This window comes from Podarcis cretensis (assembly GCF_951804945.1).
Source record: "Podarcis cretensis genome assembly, chromosome: 16".
NCBI classification, from domain to species: domain Eukaryota; kingdom Metazoa; phylum Chordata; class Lepidosauria; order Squamata; family Lacertidae; genus Podarcis; species Podarcis cretensis.
This window is the reverse complement of record NC_137186.1, coordinates 42,259,394-42,276,473: the sequence shown is the minus strand read 5'-3', so window position 1 is coordinate 42,276,473 and position 17,080 is coordinate 42,259,394. Positions and strand designations below refer to the sequence as shown.

The following is a 17,080-nucleotide window of genomic DNA, read 5'->3' as shown; positions in this document are numbered from 1 at the left end:
AGAAGGGCTACTGCCAGAAATTCTGAGCAAGAAGCAAAGGTCTTTTCTTGGATATATTAAAAATAAATTATAAAATAAGTATGTCATATTCAGAGCTTTTGTGGTGGTTATTTATATCACATAATATGTAGAGATGTGGTGTTCCTAAGTAGTAAGTACATGTAGTCTGGCTGCACCATTTGGGTGGGAGAGAGGGAGTTGATACTTTCTCATCAAACACTGTGTACAGCAGACCTGTTCCTCTGTGAAGACTGACCCAGGTCTAGGGCATTATGAGGATTTTCAGACTGTGCTGAGATTAAACTGGCAGATGATTATTATTATTATAGTTAGTAATTCATTAATATTCTTCCGTGCATCAGAGGCAATGTACAGTAGAAAGAGGAAAACAAATACATGTTTTTTAAAATCAAAAGAATACAAAATAGACACCCATGGCAGAGAACCGTTCATCTAGCTGGGAAAACCCATTGGAACAATTGTCTTCAGAAGGTGCTGTCCAGAGGAGACCTCTGAGGGCTCTCCGTGACAAGCTATTGCCAAAGATGCCCCTTGAAGTCAATTGGGGTGGGGGCATGGCATTGGTGGGTAGAGCAACAAATGTGAATTTTACCTTTTTGCAGTAGGTTACATCTCTGCAGCTTGCAGGAAGGAGATTTCATGGGCTGCCCTTGTTTACCTCCGATTTAAGCCCTTGTATCCTCCATCCTTCAGAACAAAGGCACTTTCCCTTCCAAATTCTTCTCCTTCCACCTCTGGAGTTTCAGTTTTCTTGCCTCTACAGCAAGCCTTGAAATTGAGAGCAGTAGCATGTGCAGCCTGCCTGTGCGGGGGAGGCAGATGAGCTGTCCTCTGAAGCTGTCACTGAAAATAGCTATATTAGACTTCAAGCACATTCTTGGCACAATATGATGTCTGTTCTAGGCCAAACCTCCCATGGTTTGCACTTTCCTTCTCTCTCTTGTGGTCTAAGAGAGAGAGAGAGGGGGGGGGAGAGAGAGAGAGCACATCAACCTCTCTTGGGAACTGAGGGCCAAAGCTCAGAGCTGAGAGACATGGAGGGGAATGGCTATAGCTATGGAGATCTGGGGGCCAGGGGGGGATGTATGTGTGATCTGGCTGGCTGCTGTTGTGGGATTAAAAGGGGCAGAGGAGGACTCTCCTGTCAGGATTCAACAAATCCCTCTGGTCAAAGAGAGCATGTGAAGAGGGGAAAAAGAGTTGGGGAAGAGGCAGTGTTGCCTCATGCACCTGCTGAAAATAACAAATTTCTGTGAAAATGGCTTAAGTTGCAGAGGATCCCCCCTTTTTTCACCTCTGGAGAGAAGACAATCTGCAAATTAGGGAAAGTTGCAGGATGTTTGAATTAGAATATAGCACTGTTTGATTCTTAAATGGTAAATGAGACTGATTTTCTCTTTCAGCTGGACGAAGAGAGATCTGTCCTTAATAACCAGTTGCTAGAGATGAAAAAGAGGTAAGCTTTCTCACGGGGGGGGGGGTGTTTGGGTGTGTGCACCTACAGACAATTGGGAAAAATAGGACTAAATAAACCCACAGTGAAGCTGTTTGATTCCATCTACCCTTCTTCAGTTGAAATAACCCAGGACTGCACACTTCAGCTGTTAACAATGCATGTGGAATACTAAATACATGCAAAAAGTTTCATCCTTCTCATCACTAAAATTTGTGTGAAAAGGCTTGACCTTAAGAAGCATTTAACATTGCTTAATCTAGCATGTACCATACTCTGTTAGATGTTCCCTTCTATTCTCTGCATTTCAGCACCTAGATAATTGTGCCATTTTTAGCACTAGAGTATTGAATCGCTTGTAACAGATCTGGAAACTGCGCAAAGCCTCCCCGTGGATCAGCTTCAAAAGTCTTCATTAAGTGGTTTTGTCAAAATATTGCTAAACTCTACACCCACTTCAGGCAAATAACTCTTAACAGTTTGACTTTAAACCTCCCCACCCCAATGGCACATTAGTCCATTGTCTCTTTAGATAGACAGAGGCCAACAACTTATAAAGCTAGAAGTGAAACATCATTTCAACATTGACATTTTAACACCTTCAGGGGATAACTAATTTAGAAAAAAAGCATCCTAGCAAACATAAATATTCTGGATAGAAAATATACTGGATAGAAACATGAATGAGTTTTATTTCTGAAGTATGCTTACAGGGTGCCTTGTAGTTCATGTAACTTTGTAGTGATTGAGACAGTTAAATTAACCAGGGACTTTCCAAACAGTTCATTTTCAAGGCTCAGGAATTAGCAGTAGGTTTTCTGCCTAACCTCTCAGGTTTTGTGATGCAAAAACAAGAGATCTTTGGTCAGTTGATATAGAGAGACCTCATGGAGTGAGCAGTCTTGCCCATCACCCTTTCACCCACAATAATTCTTCTTCTCCTGCCCCCAAAATTGTCTTTGTGAAAGTAGGTATTAGAACAGCCTTTTCCAAGCTGGTGCCCTCTGGATATTTTGGACTACAACTTCCATCTGCCCCAGCCAGCGCAGCCAAGGGTCAGCAACAGGGAGCAGAGCAGCCCTCAGGGTACCGGGAGGGTGAGAGGTGAGGTGGCAGCGAGGTTGTTACCATTGGAGCCCCTGGGGCGCTCCCCCCCCCCTGGCTTTGCTCCTTTCCCTCTCTCCCTGGGTAAGCCAAAGTGACGCACGTGGTGGGAGGTCAGCTAAGTGCCACTGATTCCTATTGGTTGTAGTTCAAAACCTCTGGAGGGCACGAGGTTGATGAAGGTGGAGTTAGAGAATTTTGGGACTCTCTAGCTAAAAGGGGGCTCAGTGTTGCTTCAGCTCATTAGATCCATTGTGGATTTGCTAACTGTCTGACTTGTCTCTGAGCCTGCGCTATTTTCTCAATACTCATTTCACTCCTCTCTCTTCCCTTTCCTACCCTTGCTTCCTTTGCTATATCTGTGTGTCTTTAATGGTAAGACTAAAGAAAGTCTATCCACGTTACAATAAATAACTTTTTTTTCCTTGCCAATAAAAATTGTTGTACATATTTTTCGGCTGCCTTTTTGTTTCCTTAGTGTCTTGCTTTTTTGTTTCGTTTTTTGTTTCGTAAAATACTCAGCAGTATTAAATCTTTTTTTTTTTTACAACAATAACAGAATCCACTTCAGTGCAAATTTAGTTCTTCCTTTACTGTATTTTGCATTTCTCTTCCATGTTTCTAACATGTGGTTCTTGTTATCTTGCATTTTTAAAGCTTGCCCAGTATCACATTAAGGTACTTGCTTCATTATTTGAATTTCTTGGTTTCTTTTGTGGCAAGCGAAGAATCTGGGTGTGGTTCTAGCTGGGGGTTATTGGAGTCACCCATGTGATCTATTTAGTAGCTGCTTCTGGGCACAAACCACTAAGAATGTCTCCTGCACAAATCTACTTCACTCGGTGGAGCAAATCCCATTCATTTCAGTGGAACTTGCTCAGGAGATGCTTCTGGTGGGGTGAGCCCCTTGCAACCTTAAATGTCACTAAAAAAAATTGGTACAAAACATGGGAATTACTGTACAAAATGGTCATGAGCCCTGCCCTAATAAACCAATTGGAAACTGTTGTTAAATGGGTCTTTTGAGCCATGAAATTATACTTTTCAAGTTGATAATAACTGTGCTCCCATCCTACAAGAAAACGGATGAGGTTTCTCAGCATGACTGAGCTTTCAAATTGCTGGGTGTGGGGGTGTGGGTGTATACATACATACACATACACACAACTAAATAGAAATATACCGTATTTTTTGCTCTATAAGACTCACTTTTTCCCTCCTAAAAAGTAAGGGGAAATGTTTGTGCGTCTTATGGAGCGAATGCAGGCTGCACAGCTATCCCAGAAGCCAGAACAGCAAGAGGGATTGCTGCTTTCATTGCGCAGCAATCCCTCTTGCTGTTCTGGCTTCTGAAATTCAGAATATTTTTTTTCTTGTTTTCCTCTTCCAAAAACTAGCTGCGTCTTGTGGTCTGGTGCGTCTTATAGAGCGAAAAATACGGTATATAGTTTGTCATTCAAAGCACATCTTCCAATTTAACCATAGAATGGCCACATTTTTTAACCCAAGGATAAATATTGGCAGAGGTTTTTCAAGCATTTTGGTGCCAAGGCAGAATTTCCAAAAGACTATTTTCCCTTATGTTAGTAAAAACATAATAAAATGATTATTTGCTGTACCTTACCTTACTGCGGCCAGGTATGGACTGTCTCATTTTGCCTGATGCTAAGATGGGACGCAGGTGGCGTTGTGGGTTAAACCACAGAGCCTAGGACTTGCCAATCAGAAGGTCGGTGGTTCGAATCCCCGCAACAGGGTGAGCTCCCGTTGCTCAGTCCCTGCTCCTGCCCACCTAGCAGTTTGAAAGCACGTCAAAGTGCAAGTACATCAATAGGTACCACTCTGGTGGGAAGGTAAACAGCGTTTCCATGCGCTGCTCTGGTTTGCCAGAAGCGGCTTAGTCATGGTGGCCACATGACCCGGAAGCTGTATGCCGGCTCCCTTGGCCAGTAAAGTGAGATGAGCGCCGCAGCCCCAGAGTCGGTCACGACTGGACCTAATGGTCAGGGGTCCCTTTACCTTTACCTTTAAGAGCCCAATGGTTCTGGGCCTCTGTTATGTATCATGGGGGTTCTGTGCTGGCAGATCCAGTTGAAGTGTTTGGAGGTGTATGCAAGAGGCATTTTTCAAAGTCAAGGTGGAAGGGAACAAATGTGAGAGGTGTCTGAGAAGAAAGGGCATTTGAAATGTGTATATATTAGGCCTGTCACCTGATTTGAAATAGTTTACCTAATTAATTATATGGGTTCTAGTTAATTGCTTAAATTTTCATATGTGTAAAAAAATGCTCTGATGCAGAAAGCATGCTTTTTAGATGATGTGTGCATGCATTGTAGCTGTACATCATCTTAGAAAAAGCATATATTTGCCCTTGTCTCTCACATTAGAGAGAGACCCTCAGTTAGGATGGTACTTGCCACTTCCATAAGTAGTTGTATTATAAATAATAATATAAATTTGTGTGTGTGCGTGTGTGCACCTTTTTAGTCTGTCCACAGTTTTTAACTGACTAAGCACTGCAGCCCAAGTAATTACTGGCCATGTGCTTTCCCACTTGCAGAAGGGCTTGTGAAATGTGGAAGTGTGGAATGTCACTAGCCAGAAGAACAGTTTGCATGATAAGCTGTGAACACCTCCAAAATTAGGTGCATTTCTCACACACACACCGAAACACAATGTTTTCTGTCTAGTGCAAAGGCTGGCATCTTAATAATCCTGGCTCTTCTTTTCTGCTTTTCAATCAAGTTCCTAGTCCCCATGGTTGTCAGGAGAAGCTTATACTCTTCTCTGTGTCCTCCTGCCATTTCCTTTCTTCTCAAATTGTGTAAGCCAGTGCAAAAATGATGCAAAACTAGCCCAATATTGTGAATACAACTTGCTTTTTGTGTGTGCAGAGTTTACCTATATGGACACACTTTTACTTACACTCAAGCACATACCCTGAATGCACACAGTTCAGCGTTATACCCAGTGATGCACAGACGGCCCCAGTAATTATGCAAGGCATGCTGCTGTTAGTTTTAGCAGACCAGTGGTCAATGCTTGACATATAGGAGCTGTCACTCATGTGCTCAACAAGCATTCTGCAGAATCAAAGGCAGACTTAAATGCCATGGAGCTTTTCTGGAACAAAAGACAGCCTTTCTGATATTTAGAAGAGACACTCTGGGCAGCTGTTCGGGGCTGTGGCTTGATTCTGTTCAATTCCTTCTCTGTCTTAAAAAACAACAACCCTGACCCAGCTGTGGTGTGTGCCTTCATGTCTGTACATCCCAGATTCTCCAGTTGCTGCTTCCATGACTAAGACTAAACATCTGCATAACTTCAGATAGAATTCTGTGATGTATTATCACTGTTGTTTGTTTGTTTGTTTTTGCCATATTTCTTGGGCTCCTGCAAGGACTGTGCTGTATTTCACCCGCTGGTTATCGTGGTTCTCACTAACTGTAGATACCATGGACACTTAACAACCTTTGGTTTAGGGCTATTGATTATCCCTTTCTTCAGTTTGCATTTTGCTCCATCTGGATGTGCATGAGATACTCTCTTGCTCTCTCTTTCTCTGGCTACCTCTGCTCGATTTTAGTTTCCTCCAATAGCAATTGTTGGCTGTCTTTAAAAACAAGAACAAAAAACAGGCCTACTCTCCCAGTAAAGGGATTGAACCAATTTGTAGTGTCTCCCATTCAGGCCCTATTTAAATAAGTAGGAATTGCACAGTAGCATCCCATTATTTTGAGTGCGCCTTTTAGAGGCCTTGTTTTCTGTGACTGCGTTCAGAAAAGTAACAGGGCCCTGCCTCAAGGGTTGATATTGTTGGTCATCTGCTGAGGGCCCAGTATGAACCCATTGACACGAGCCCCTTGGCTCTTCACCATGGCAGCCTTCTTGGCAGTTCACCTGCCTCTTCCTCTGGCCCCTCAGCCGTGGGGATGAGAGGCGGCAGGAGCAGAGGCCGCTGCCTGTCAGCCGATTAGGCCTCTTTCGGGCAGGCAAGCAGGTGGCCGAAAGGAAGCGGGAGGAAGAGCAGCAGCCAGCAGCAGCCCAAGCCATTTTGCTGCCTGAGGCAAAGGGCAAGGTGGTGCATTCCCCATTCTGTGCACAAAACCTGACTAGACTGGTAGTTGGCTCTTACTTCAGCATTCATGGTGGAACCGCAGAGCAGCAAGCTAGCTTAGGGGCCGCTGGGCAGACCACATGGCACACATTTAAAGCCACCCCCCCCCAAGCAAATGCCTCACTCTGCCTCCTGGAAGGGCCAGTCCTGGCAGCAGCAGTTGCTCGCTGTGGTGGTGAGAAGGTCAATGAAGGAGCCCTGCGGAGTCAGCTTGAATTGTCGGGGAAAAGACAGAAGGGGCCCTTAATGAACTGCACAAAGTGTCTCTTCCTCTCTTCTTAGCCAAGTCATGGTCCTGGCCTGTGGCCTTCTGAAGACAGTAGTCAAGGGGGCTGTCAGAATTGCTACGAAGGGCAGGGCCCACTGTGATTCACGCGTTGAGTCAGTGATGCAGAAATATTGGAAGGCCAAGGCATTTAAATTCTTGTGTTTCAAGTGACTTAACAAATCTGAAGGCAACTTTGTTTTCTCCACCAGTTCCCTGTTTAGTGGCAGCTCCCTTAGTAAACTTAGGCTACGTCAAGTGCTTGTGCCTGGATTTTCAGACTGCCTTCTTCATCTTTAAAAGTTTCTTATCAAAACTAGTGGATGTCAAATGCTTAAGAAGAAAGTCTTTAAAGCCTCAGCTGCCAAGCCTTTCCTGAATGCTGAGAGAGGTATACATTACCACCACCACTACCACCATCCAAATGCTACAAAACCAATTTTAAGATGTAGGCAAATGTAAATAGCTTCCAGCCGCACAGCTGGGCAAGAGTGTTCTGAAGGCCCCTCCGCCAACTCCTTGGTGGGTTTTTCCCATAGCCATCTATCATGCTATTTGCTTAGGAAGCCACTTGTTGCAATGCAAGCAAAAAATAGAGGTGTTTAGTGTTTTTATATGTTGAATAATAATAGTTTACAACCCTTTGAACTGTACATTTGTGTTTTAGTTTGTTACAGACCAACCAACCCTCTGTTAATACGCTCCCAGTTACTCTGGGTCAAAAAGTTCATTCTCTGGAAATTTGGATGTTAACAGAAATTAGTGAGGACCAACTGATAAGTCCAGCTTCACCCCTGCTTTGCATGACAGCTGTGTAACTGAGCTTTGCATGCACTTTTCGTTGCTTGTTAATAATGGTTCCAAGAAGTAACAAAAGTCTGAAATTAGGCTCACTCTATGCAACCTTCCCCCTCCTTTTCAGTTTTCTATCTCCCAATCCTATTAACATTTTTCTTTAAATTCAAATGGATACAATGATATGCAGATTCTGGCATGAATCTATATAGGTAAAACTTTTCACTTTATTTCTACTGCTGTAAAATCCCAAATAATTTTGCCAAGTATTAAATCTCAGTAAGCAAAGCTAGAACTGAAACTTCTGATAAGAACCTTTTCAACTTCTATAATAGTTTTAAAAAATCCACCTCTTCCCCCCGCCCAACTTGGCCTTTTAAGCAATACTAATGGAGCAAGTCTTCACCTAACTCATGAAACCGTTTGACTCTCTCTTTTAGAGAATCTGACTTAAAAAAAGAAATTGATGAAGAAAGAACATCCTTGCAGAAATCCATCAGTATTACTAGTGCCTTGATCACAGAGAAAGACGAAGAACTGGAAAAGCTCAGAAATGAGGTACTATTTTTAGAAGCACCGTCTGCTGACTTTTAGCTGGTTTGCAAAATATACCCTTCAGTTCGGGTGATGAGGTGGGCTGGTATGGGATAAGACATATAAAAATACAATATAAAAAACCTTTCAAATACAGTGGTACCTTGGTTTATGAACTTAATCCATTCTGGAAGTCTGTTCTTAAACCAAAGTGTTCTTAAACCAAGGCGTGCTTTCCCATAGAAATTAATACAAAATGGTTTAATCCGTTCCAGACTTTTAAAAACAACCCCTAAATCAGCAATTTAACATTAATTTTACTATCTAACAAGACCATTTATCCATATAATGAAAACAATAATCAATGTACTGTACTATGAAATAAATAAAACAATATTGTAGATGATAAAAATGAAAATTAAAAAAAATTCTTGTCTGCACTGATGAGAGTCATTGTTTGGTTGGAGGGCTTTTATCCATTTCCGCAGTCACTCAATCAATCAATCAGTAGCTGAACTGGGTTCCACACAGTTCCCACCCACCCCCCACGCTGCCTTGGGAAATGCTCCCTAGAGCGTGCGTCTCCCACAGCAGCTGGGGGCGGGGAGTTGCACGCCTGCCAACCAGCTGGCTGGCGGGCACGCAGCTTGCCTCCATCATGGCTGCGGGAAACGCTCTCCTTCCGCAGCAGCAAAGTCCATTGCCCACGTACATGCACCGGGTTCTGCCCAACTTTGGGAGGAGGGCTGGCATGCGCTCATACATCATGCGGCGAGAGGAGGCCCAGTGGGGTCCGTCACAGCTGGGGAGGGGCAGCCATAGGAGGGCCCGTCACAGGTATGAGTAGGCCTGGCAGGGCTCAGCGCAGCCACTTCCCTACCCAAGAAGTGTGCAGAAACACCCAGTCAGGCAATTCTAAATTTTCTTGTGCAAATCTGAGGGATCAGAAGAAAAGAATATTCATAAAAGTCTAAGCTCCTGAAACACCTGAAGGAGCGTTATACCTGAAAGATGGTCTCCACCCCCATCGTTCAGCCTGAGATCCAGGGCCTTCTCGATAGTGGCGCCTGCCCTGTGGAACGCCCTCCCACCAGATGTCAAGGAAATAAGCATCTATCCTATTTTTAAAAGACATCTGTTTAGGGAAGTTTTTAATATTTAATGCTGTATTGTTTTTAACACTCGACTGGCAGCCGCCCAGAGTGGCTGAGGAAACTCAGCCAGACGGGCGGGGTATAAATAATAAATTATTATTAATAATAAAAACAACAACAACACCCTTACAAACATGCTGAAAAAGAAATGAAAGCGATTGTAAATTCTCAGCACACACTTTTCAATACTTCTGGTGTATAATTTTTTTATGTAGTTTCCTTGTGCAATGTTCAAATTTTGCTCAAATCTGAGGGATCAGAAGTATGTATATATTCCTTAGTTCAGGAGCATTCCGTAAATATTTACGCACACAGCCAGAAAAAAAAAGGAGCGCAGAGGTATTTGTGGGCATGGAAAGGGAAGTAGCAGAAAGTGATTATGGATCCTGAAAGGTTCCCCACCAAAGAATGGGGCCCTCGGGCTGAAAAGGATTCCCTCCCCTGAGCCACCACATCCTCTCTTTGTTTACCTTTTGCAGGTGACCGTGCTCCGTGGAGAGAATGCCACTGCCAGGAATTTGCATTCTGTAGTTCAGTCTCTGGAGTCTGATAAGTTGAAACTTGAACTAAAAGTAAAGAATCTGGAGCAGAAGCTCAGAGAGAGCCAGAAACAGCCACGTGGCTCCTCAGGTAAAACCAGCTCTGGTCTGCTTGCTGTATCTTCACTGTGCAGCTCACTGAAAGTGAGTTGGCTGCAGGGTATATGGCACCTCGGATCCCATCGGATGACAGAGTTAAGTCCCTTCATGTGGTGGTAAAAACCTGCATCCCTTAAGTGACTTATTAGTTCAGTTAGGGGTGAGATGCCACATTACGTAGGTGGTTGGTGTTACCGCTTGATAACCTTTGGGATGTGAAAGGGCCATCACTGGATTCCAGCAGCAACAGAATCCTAAATAACTGTCTTATATTCTGTAGTACTCAAATATGTTTCTGTGTCTTTGGAAACAAAGTAGGAGAAGCCCTTTGGGGTTGTAGCTCTTCAGAGGCCCTTTGAACCTAATATTGCACTCAACAGTGAGAATGTTACCACATGGTAGTAGTTTAACAACTTGAGTGGATGTGTAATTTATAGACCTGAATTCCCTTCCCTCCCAGATGTCCACTCTGCAACCATGACCATCTCCTGTTCTAACTGGAGAGCGAACACAGATTACCATTCTCCCAAGGGTTGCCACAGTGAGCATGTAAACATGGAATAAACTGCTCAGAATGTATGGTTGTCACATGTACATTTGCACCTATTGGCATAATGATACTGCTGGTCAGTTCCCTGCCTTAGAAAAGTAGGGCTACTTCAGTTGTTCATGCATGGATTTTCAAACAATAGATTTGAAGGCATCTGGTTTCAGATTTATAACTTGCAGGCTTTAAAACTCTGGAACCTGAAATAATGGTGCCCATATTCATTTATCAAAGCACCCTCAGAAATAAGCAAGGCATTCAATAGTCAGAGACTTTGATTATCAGTTTAATGCTGATATTGCCATACTGTTAAGTAGCATGAGACTCCATGCACCTAGTAAATTCATTTAACAGAGAGATGGGATAATATGGTTTCAGATAATTGGGGAGGAGTGTTTTTTCCTCATATTGCCATCCAATGCATCACTCCTGTTGCATGTCTGTGTTTAAGTCCTTTCACCACCACACCACCCACCATGTAATATGCTCTGCAGTACTAACTTGTAGACCAACTTGGGTTTGCATCAAGAGTATCACTTGCAGCCAGAACTGTTTTCTGGTTCAACCATGTTCCTTTTGCAAAATCACTCCAACTTTGCTGCATTTGCTCCTTTGTTAAAAGGAATATGGGATTTGTGTGTGGTTTAAATTGGTGCTTTTACTTTTCCTTGAACAATCAAGTTCACTTATAACAAAAATTGTATTTTATTTATTGTTAACTCACTCTAGTAAGCTAATCACTTTGAGATCTGATTATGATTTCAAAATACTTTGAAAAATAAGTCGCAGAATGCAGCATTTTATAGCTGAGGAATCAAATAAAAACATATGGAGCACCAGGTTTAAAAAAGATCTAAAATAAAACCTTGTAAAGTCTTTACATGGTTCAATAAAGATGGCAGAGTATTCCCTGGTCACCCCAGACATCACTTCCGAAGGCAAGAGGTTTGGAGTAGGGTTTTCAAACATTGTCCTAATATATGGGCAGGTTCTTGCAGAACCAAGTATCCTAGTCCCTTCATGCCATTTTGAGCTTTAAAGGTAAGAATGAGGAGCTTGAAATGTGCTCAGAACCAGACCAGTAACCCACGCTACAGTTTCAAAGCAGGCATGAAGATTTTGTGTAGCCTCTAGGGGCAGTCTTAGGTACAGCTCACTACATTACTCCAATCTGGAAGTTTTAATCAGAGTATAGATATGAGGCCAGATTTCCTTTTCTTTCTCTCCCTCTCTCATATCTCTCCATTTTTCTCCCCACCCCCCTGGTTCTCTCCTAAATTCTAGTTGTATCAGCACATAAGTAATGATTATTTGCTGGAAATATTTTCATAAGTGTTTTTTTCTTCTACTTTTCTAAGATGACTCAGCCAGTGATGCCCTCCAGGATGAAAATAACCAAGAAAGCCAGGTATTTCTTATACCCTCTTGGCCCCATGCAGAAATAGACAGTTGCAAAGCAGCATTTCACGGGTTGGTTACGCGTACGATTAACATGGGATGACTTCTACCTCATTTGTTTCTCATGGGGGGGAAGAAAAATGATGTCTTACTTTGCGTAAAGAAAAGCAACCTGTGAAAGAGCGATCGGCAGGGCAGCATCCCAGAGATGGGGGTGCCTGTCTGGCTGAGTGAAGGATGAGCCACTGGTGGGGGTGAATAAGGTATGGCTGGATGTGGGAGCTGCTCAGGTGTACTTAATTTCTGGTAGTGGAACCACGTCTCTTCCCTTCCGACCCTTCTCTGGGCCCAGTGACTTAATCTATGTCTCAGGAATAAGAGCTGGGCCTAACATCAGCAGTGAGATTTGTCGTTTCTCAGATCAGAAAGTATTTGAGTAGAATTATTGCATTATCAGACATTATAAATTGCCTCCAAAACCTAATAATAATAATAATAATAATAATAATTATTTATACATACATACATACATACATACATACATACATACATACATACCCTGCCCATCTGGCTGGGCGGCTTCCAACAAAATGTTAAAATACAGTAATGCATCAAACATTAAAAGCTTCCCTGAACAGGGCTGCCTTCAGATGCCTTCTAAATGTCAGGTAGTTGTTGTTCTCTTTGACATCTGGTGGGAGGGCGTTCCACAGGGCGAGTGCCACTTCCGAGAGGGCCCTCTGCCTGGTTCCCTGTAACTTGGCTTCTCGCAGTGAGGGAACCACCAGAAGGCCCTCGGCGCTGGACCTCAGTGTCCGGGTAGAACATATCCATATCAGTTTCTAATCCTGCCCCATAATATGCAAAATCACTGCACCCTGATTCCTTTTATGATGGATCCTTTCCACCCATACTGGAATGAGGAGGGGCCGCAGCTCAGCAACAGACCACTTTTGTGGCATGGAGAAGGTCCTGGGTCCAGCTCCCTGCACCCATCATTGGCTTAGGCTCTGCAGAGCTGCTGCAAATCAGAGCAGACTGACTACCAAGCATCTGTCTTAGGTAAAAGGCAGTGAGTAGGCCTGGGTGATATATTGACATATTGCCCAGGACCAGTATGAGGGCCAGACCGCGATGGTGACTTCACTCAGTGGTATATGGCTGGTGAAACTGCCGCTGCTCCTGAGCCCCTCCAGCACCCAGCACAGCAAAGGAGAAACAAGCAGTAACCGGGTGCTGGAGGCAGTGCGACTCAGGAGCCACGGCGGTTTCACCAGCCATATACCACTGAGTGAAACCGACATCATGGTTGGTCCCTCATACCAGCACAGAGGGAGAATCAAGCTGCATCAGTGAGGCTCCAAGACAGCTTGTTCCTCCCTATGCGTCATTAAACTGCTTGGCTGAGGAGAGCCAGCTGTCCTCTCCTCATTGGCTCTCCTCAGCCAAGAAGTTTTATGGAGCCCCGGACCCACCACCAGCTTGCACGATACATTGGTGGGGTAGGGGCGCTCCTTAACTGCTCCCACTCCCCAGCTGCTAGTGCGCAAACGGGAGAAGGACTGGGGCTCCCTCAGCTGGGTGGGGGGCAAGCAAGCGGCCTCTTTCTCCAAGGAGAAGGAGGTTGCTGGCCTGCCCCTTTCCCATTGCCAGCAAAGGCAAAGGAGCCCTGCTGGCAGAGCCTGTCCGGGCTCCCTCCATCTTGGGGCGTGGTCTGGCTCACTCGGCTGTCAGGCGGGAGCCTGCCCACAAGCTGAGCAGCGGACTTAGGCCAGCTGCATTGGCCCCGACCTGCAAGGCTCTGGGGTGAAAGAGCCTCAGCTCCTGTGGTGAGAGCTGTGGCAGTTTACCCAGCACCTCAAGGGATGGGGCCAATGCAGCTTTTTTTCAGCATTGTGGTACTGTATATCGCCAAACCACAATGTTTGACTGGTGATGCACCGCAACGTTAAAAACCTAATATCACCCAGCCTAGTGATGAGTTTCATTAGGAACTGATAGCTACCAGCTCAGCAGATTTTACAGGCTTCTTTTTTTGGATACAGCAAGAGTGACTGTATCCCACTGTCTCCCTCACACACACACCCACAAAGGCCGACATGCACACACAGACTCAGGGCTCACACACACCCTCCAACATTTCTCTGATGAAAATAGGGACATCCCATTCCATATAATCTTACTATTTATACCCCATACATCTTACTGGGTTGCCCCAGCCACTCTGGGCACCTGCCCATATATATAAAAACATAATAAAACATTAAACATTAAAAAAAACCCTTCCTTATACAGGATTGCCTTCAGCTTGGGGGGTCACATATCTCCCTGCCCTCCAACATTTCTCCAATGAAAATAGGGACATCCCAAGGAAAAGTGGGACATTCCGGGATCAAATCAGAAACCGGAGCAGCTTCTCTAAGTCAGGGACATCCCTGGAAAATAGGAACACTTTGAGGGTCTGACACACCACACAAGAAGAATAAACCGATACACAATGGTCTCCTGCTGACTCAGGGACAAAGAGCACACTCGTCCCCATCGGTGTGGAAAGTTAATTGAACCTTTAGAGAAGCCCAGCTCTGCAGAGCAGAGAGAGAGCAGCTGCGCTGGGAAGAGAGACCCTCCTGAAATCCCTGGAAAGCCCATTTTCCAGGCTGCAGCTTCATCACCCAAACTGGGGTAAAAGGTTGGAAGGGCAAGCTTAGATATTGCATCTGCTGGGACTTCTTCAGTGTAATACACTTCACATAGGCTTAATTATAACTATAGTATAATTAACATACTAATGCTTGCTTGCTTTCTCTTCCCCCCCCACCTTCCCTTGCTTTCATCTGCCTCTGGGAACGTTTTTCTCCAATCAGCATATGGTTTGTTTCCACTTTCTCTCCTTTTTTAAATAGCTTTGTCAGTTTCAAGCTTTTTGCTGTGGGCAGTTCTCACTGTCTTATCCCTTGTGCAGCTGCCCCATAGTTCTCCTCTGCTTTGCCTTCTGTAAGAGGAATAGTCCTCTCTTTAGTGCAAAGAGACAGACGGGTGCTAGCTATTCAAGCTTAGGGGCACAGGCCCATGGCACAAGGTTGCAGAAAAATGGCATACACTAATTGATATGGATAGATGCATATTTAGGGCCACTTTCAGGGTGGGGGGTAAACCCCAGCTCTTACTTCCAGAGCTTACCCTGAGCTATGGGGTGCCCACAGGATTTTCTAGACCCAGTGCAGGTGGCTGCAGTCGCACTTTGCAGTGCACCCAGTGGTCCTGCAGGGCAGCGTAAACTGTATATAAAACAACCCAGAGAGACAGGACCCATGCAGAAGACCCAGGGTTTTGTTCTCCTGGACCACCCCTTGATTGTACCCAAGTAAAGGAGGAAACCTGCACTGTTCTGGGAACTTTTACATGAATAAATTGACCCCTGTCCTAGAAGGATACCCTGGGTGTTGTGAGCCAGCCTTTGGGATACTGAACCACCAGGGTTAACTATTAAGGAAATCTGCCAGAGGACAGTACTTGGGGGTGTCATATATTCAAAGAGATATCATGGGGGGGGGGAGACCCATCGGAATAAACAAGGGGCAGTTTTTTAAAAAATATTGGGAATTCTCCGACACAAAAAGGTTGCAGCTTTGGGGGCTTTTAATTTAAGCAAATGGATTTTTTGGCCCCAAAACAAAAATTAGTCATTTTTTTAAAAAAATATAAATTACCTTCTTAAAGCCAAGCTTTGACTGCTTTTAGTGCTCCCCTGCTGTGATGCCAAAAGCCTTGTTCTGCCCCACAAAGACCAGGTACACACACACACACACACACACACACACACACTTTTCTGTTTTTTCCTGGGTGCTCCCACAGGTCTTCTGATGCGAAACACTTTTCTTTTTGCCCCCAAAGTATCCCAGTAATTAAAAAAAAATCATTTACATTTTTCTTTTCTATTTTGCTGAGTGCTCCCATAGTTTCTTTGATGCCAAAAGTTTTTTTTGTGGCTCGCCAGTCATACAAAAATTAAAATTGGCCACATCCACTTTTACACTTCAGCTCTCAGGATTGTTGGTCAATGCTGCTTATGGCCCAAAAAAGTTTAGCTACCCCTGGTTTAAAGACAAGGTGACTAACAGAAGATGTGACAGAGGTCTGTAAGTTTATGTATGTTGTGGAAAGAGTGAATAAATAGTGTGTGGGGAAAGGGATCCTCCATGCTCCATAAGATTTGAATATGGGGTAATCCAGTAAAATGAATTGGCAGTAGATTCGGTACAGACAAAAGAAATTACATCATACACTGCAGAATTTATGGAATTCACTAAATCAAGACACAGTGGTTGTCAGTGACTTGGGTGACTAGAGAGATTTGTGAAGAGCAGAAGCAGCTCCTTGTCATGGTGGCTCCATGGAGCCTCTGTGTCCCGGGCTGCTGCCTTCATCCCCTGCTGATGTCCTTCTCAGAGGCATCTGGTTCTCTAAGCATATGGAGTGTATACTGGAAGGTTTGATCAAGTCCCTCTCCAAAGACTCCCGAGTGAGCTTAGCTATCACAGGATAAGTTGACAGGTCTCCTTAGAAAAGACCCAGAAGCAGACAACCAGGGGGCTGGAAAATGTTCCAGGGGGCTGGAAAAATTCCCCTTTATGAAAGGTTTTTCGTTTGGTTTAGAAACAAGGGAGGGAGCACAATAGGGGAGTATAAAATTATGCATAGTGTTGAGAAAATGGAAACAGAATCTGTCATGATACTAGAAACAGGTCATCAGAGCAAAACATGTTTATCTAAGAGAATTGCTATCCTGTGCATTACGGTTTTCCAGCTCTGATAATTCACTCCTCTACATACCATGAGGTTTATTAATATTTGTTTAATGCTTAAAAGTGTTATATGTTTAAAAATAAAAGTTACAAGCATTCTATCTATGTATAAATTAAGTCAGCACAATTTCTTTCTGTGCCCAATTTCTGCCCTATTCATTGCTTACATCACATGCTGTAATTTTTAAAACCTTCAACTTAAATATTCTGAGTTTATAATCCTGTCTCTTCTTTCTTCCACCATGTACC

At 44.0% G+C, this 17,080-nt stretch overlaps 1 protein-coding gene and 1 long non-coding RNA gene across 14 annotated transcripts in view; one reads left to right on the top strand and one right to left on the bottom strand.

Moving 5' to 3' along the window:
- Positions 1-17,080, top strand: part of CLIP1 (CAP-Gly domain containing linker protein 1) — a 106,006-nt gene that overhangs the window by 85,710 nt on the left and 3,216 nt on the right. For 10 of the 13 annotated variants that reach the window (XM_079957743.1, XM_079957744.1, XM_079957745.1 and 7 more), the window contains 5 exons: positions 1,425-1,477; positions 3,236-3,256; positions 8,196-8,313; positions 9,923-10,073; positions 11,987-12,036. In XM_079957743.1, coding sequence (XP_079813869.1) covers positions 1,425-1,477; positions 3,236-3,256; positions 8,196-8,313; positions 9,923-10,073; positions 11,987-12,036 — 393 coding nt within the window. The remainder of the gene's footprint in view (positions 1-1,424; positions 1,478-3,235; positions 3,257-8,195; positions 8,314-9,922; positions 10,074-11,986; positions 12,037-17,080) is intronic. The other 3 variants (XM_079957742.1, XM_079957739.1, XM_079957738.1) reach the window with 1 other exon arrangement.
- LOC307205461 lies at positions 14,837-17,080 on the bottom strand. The gene is made up of 2 exons (XR_013834018.1): positions 15,830-17,080; positions 14,837-15,799 (listed from the first exon to the last, which is right to left on the bottom strand). It is a non-coding gene; the product is annotated as an uncharacterized lncRNA (long non-coding RNA).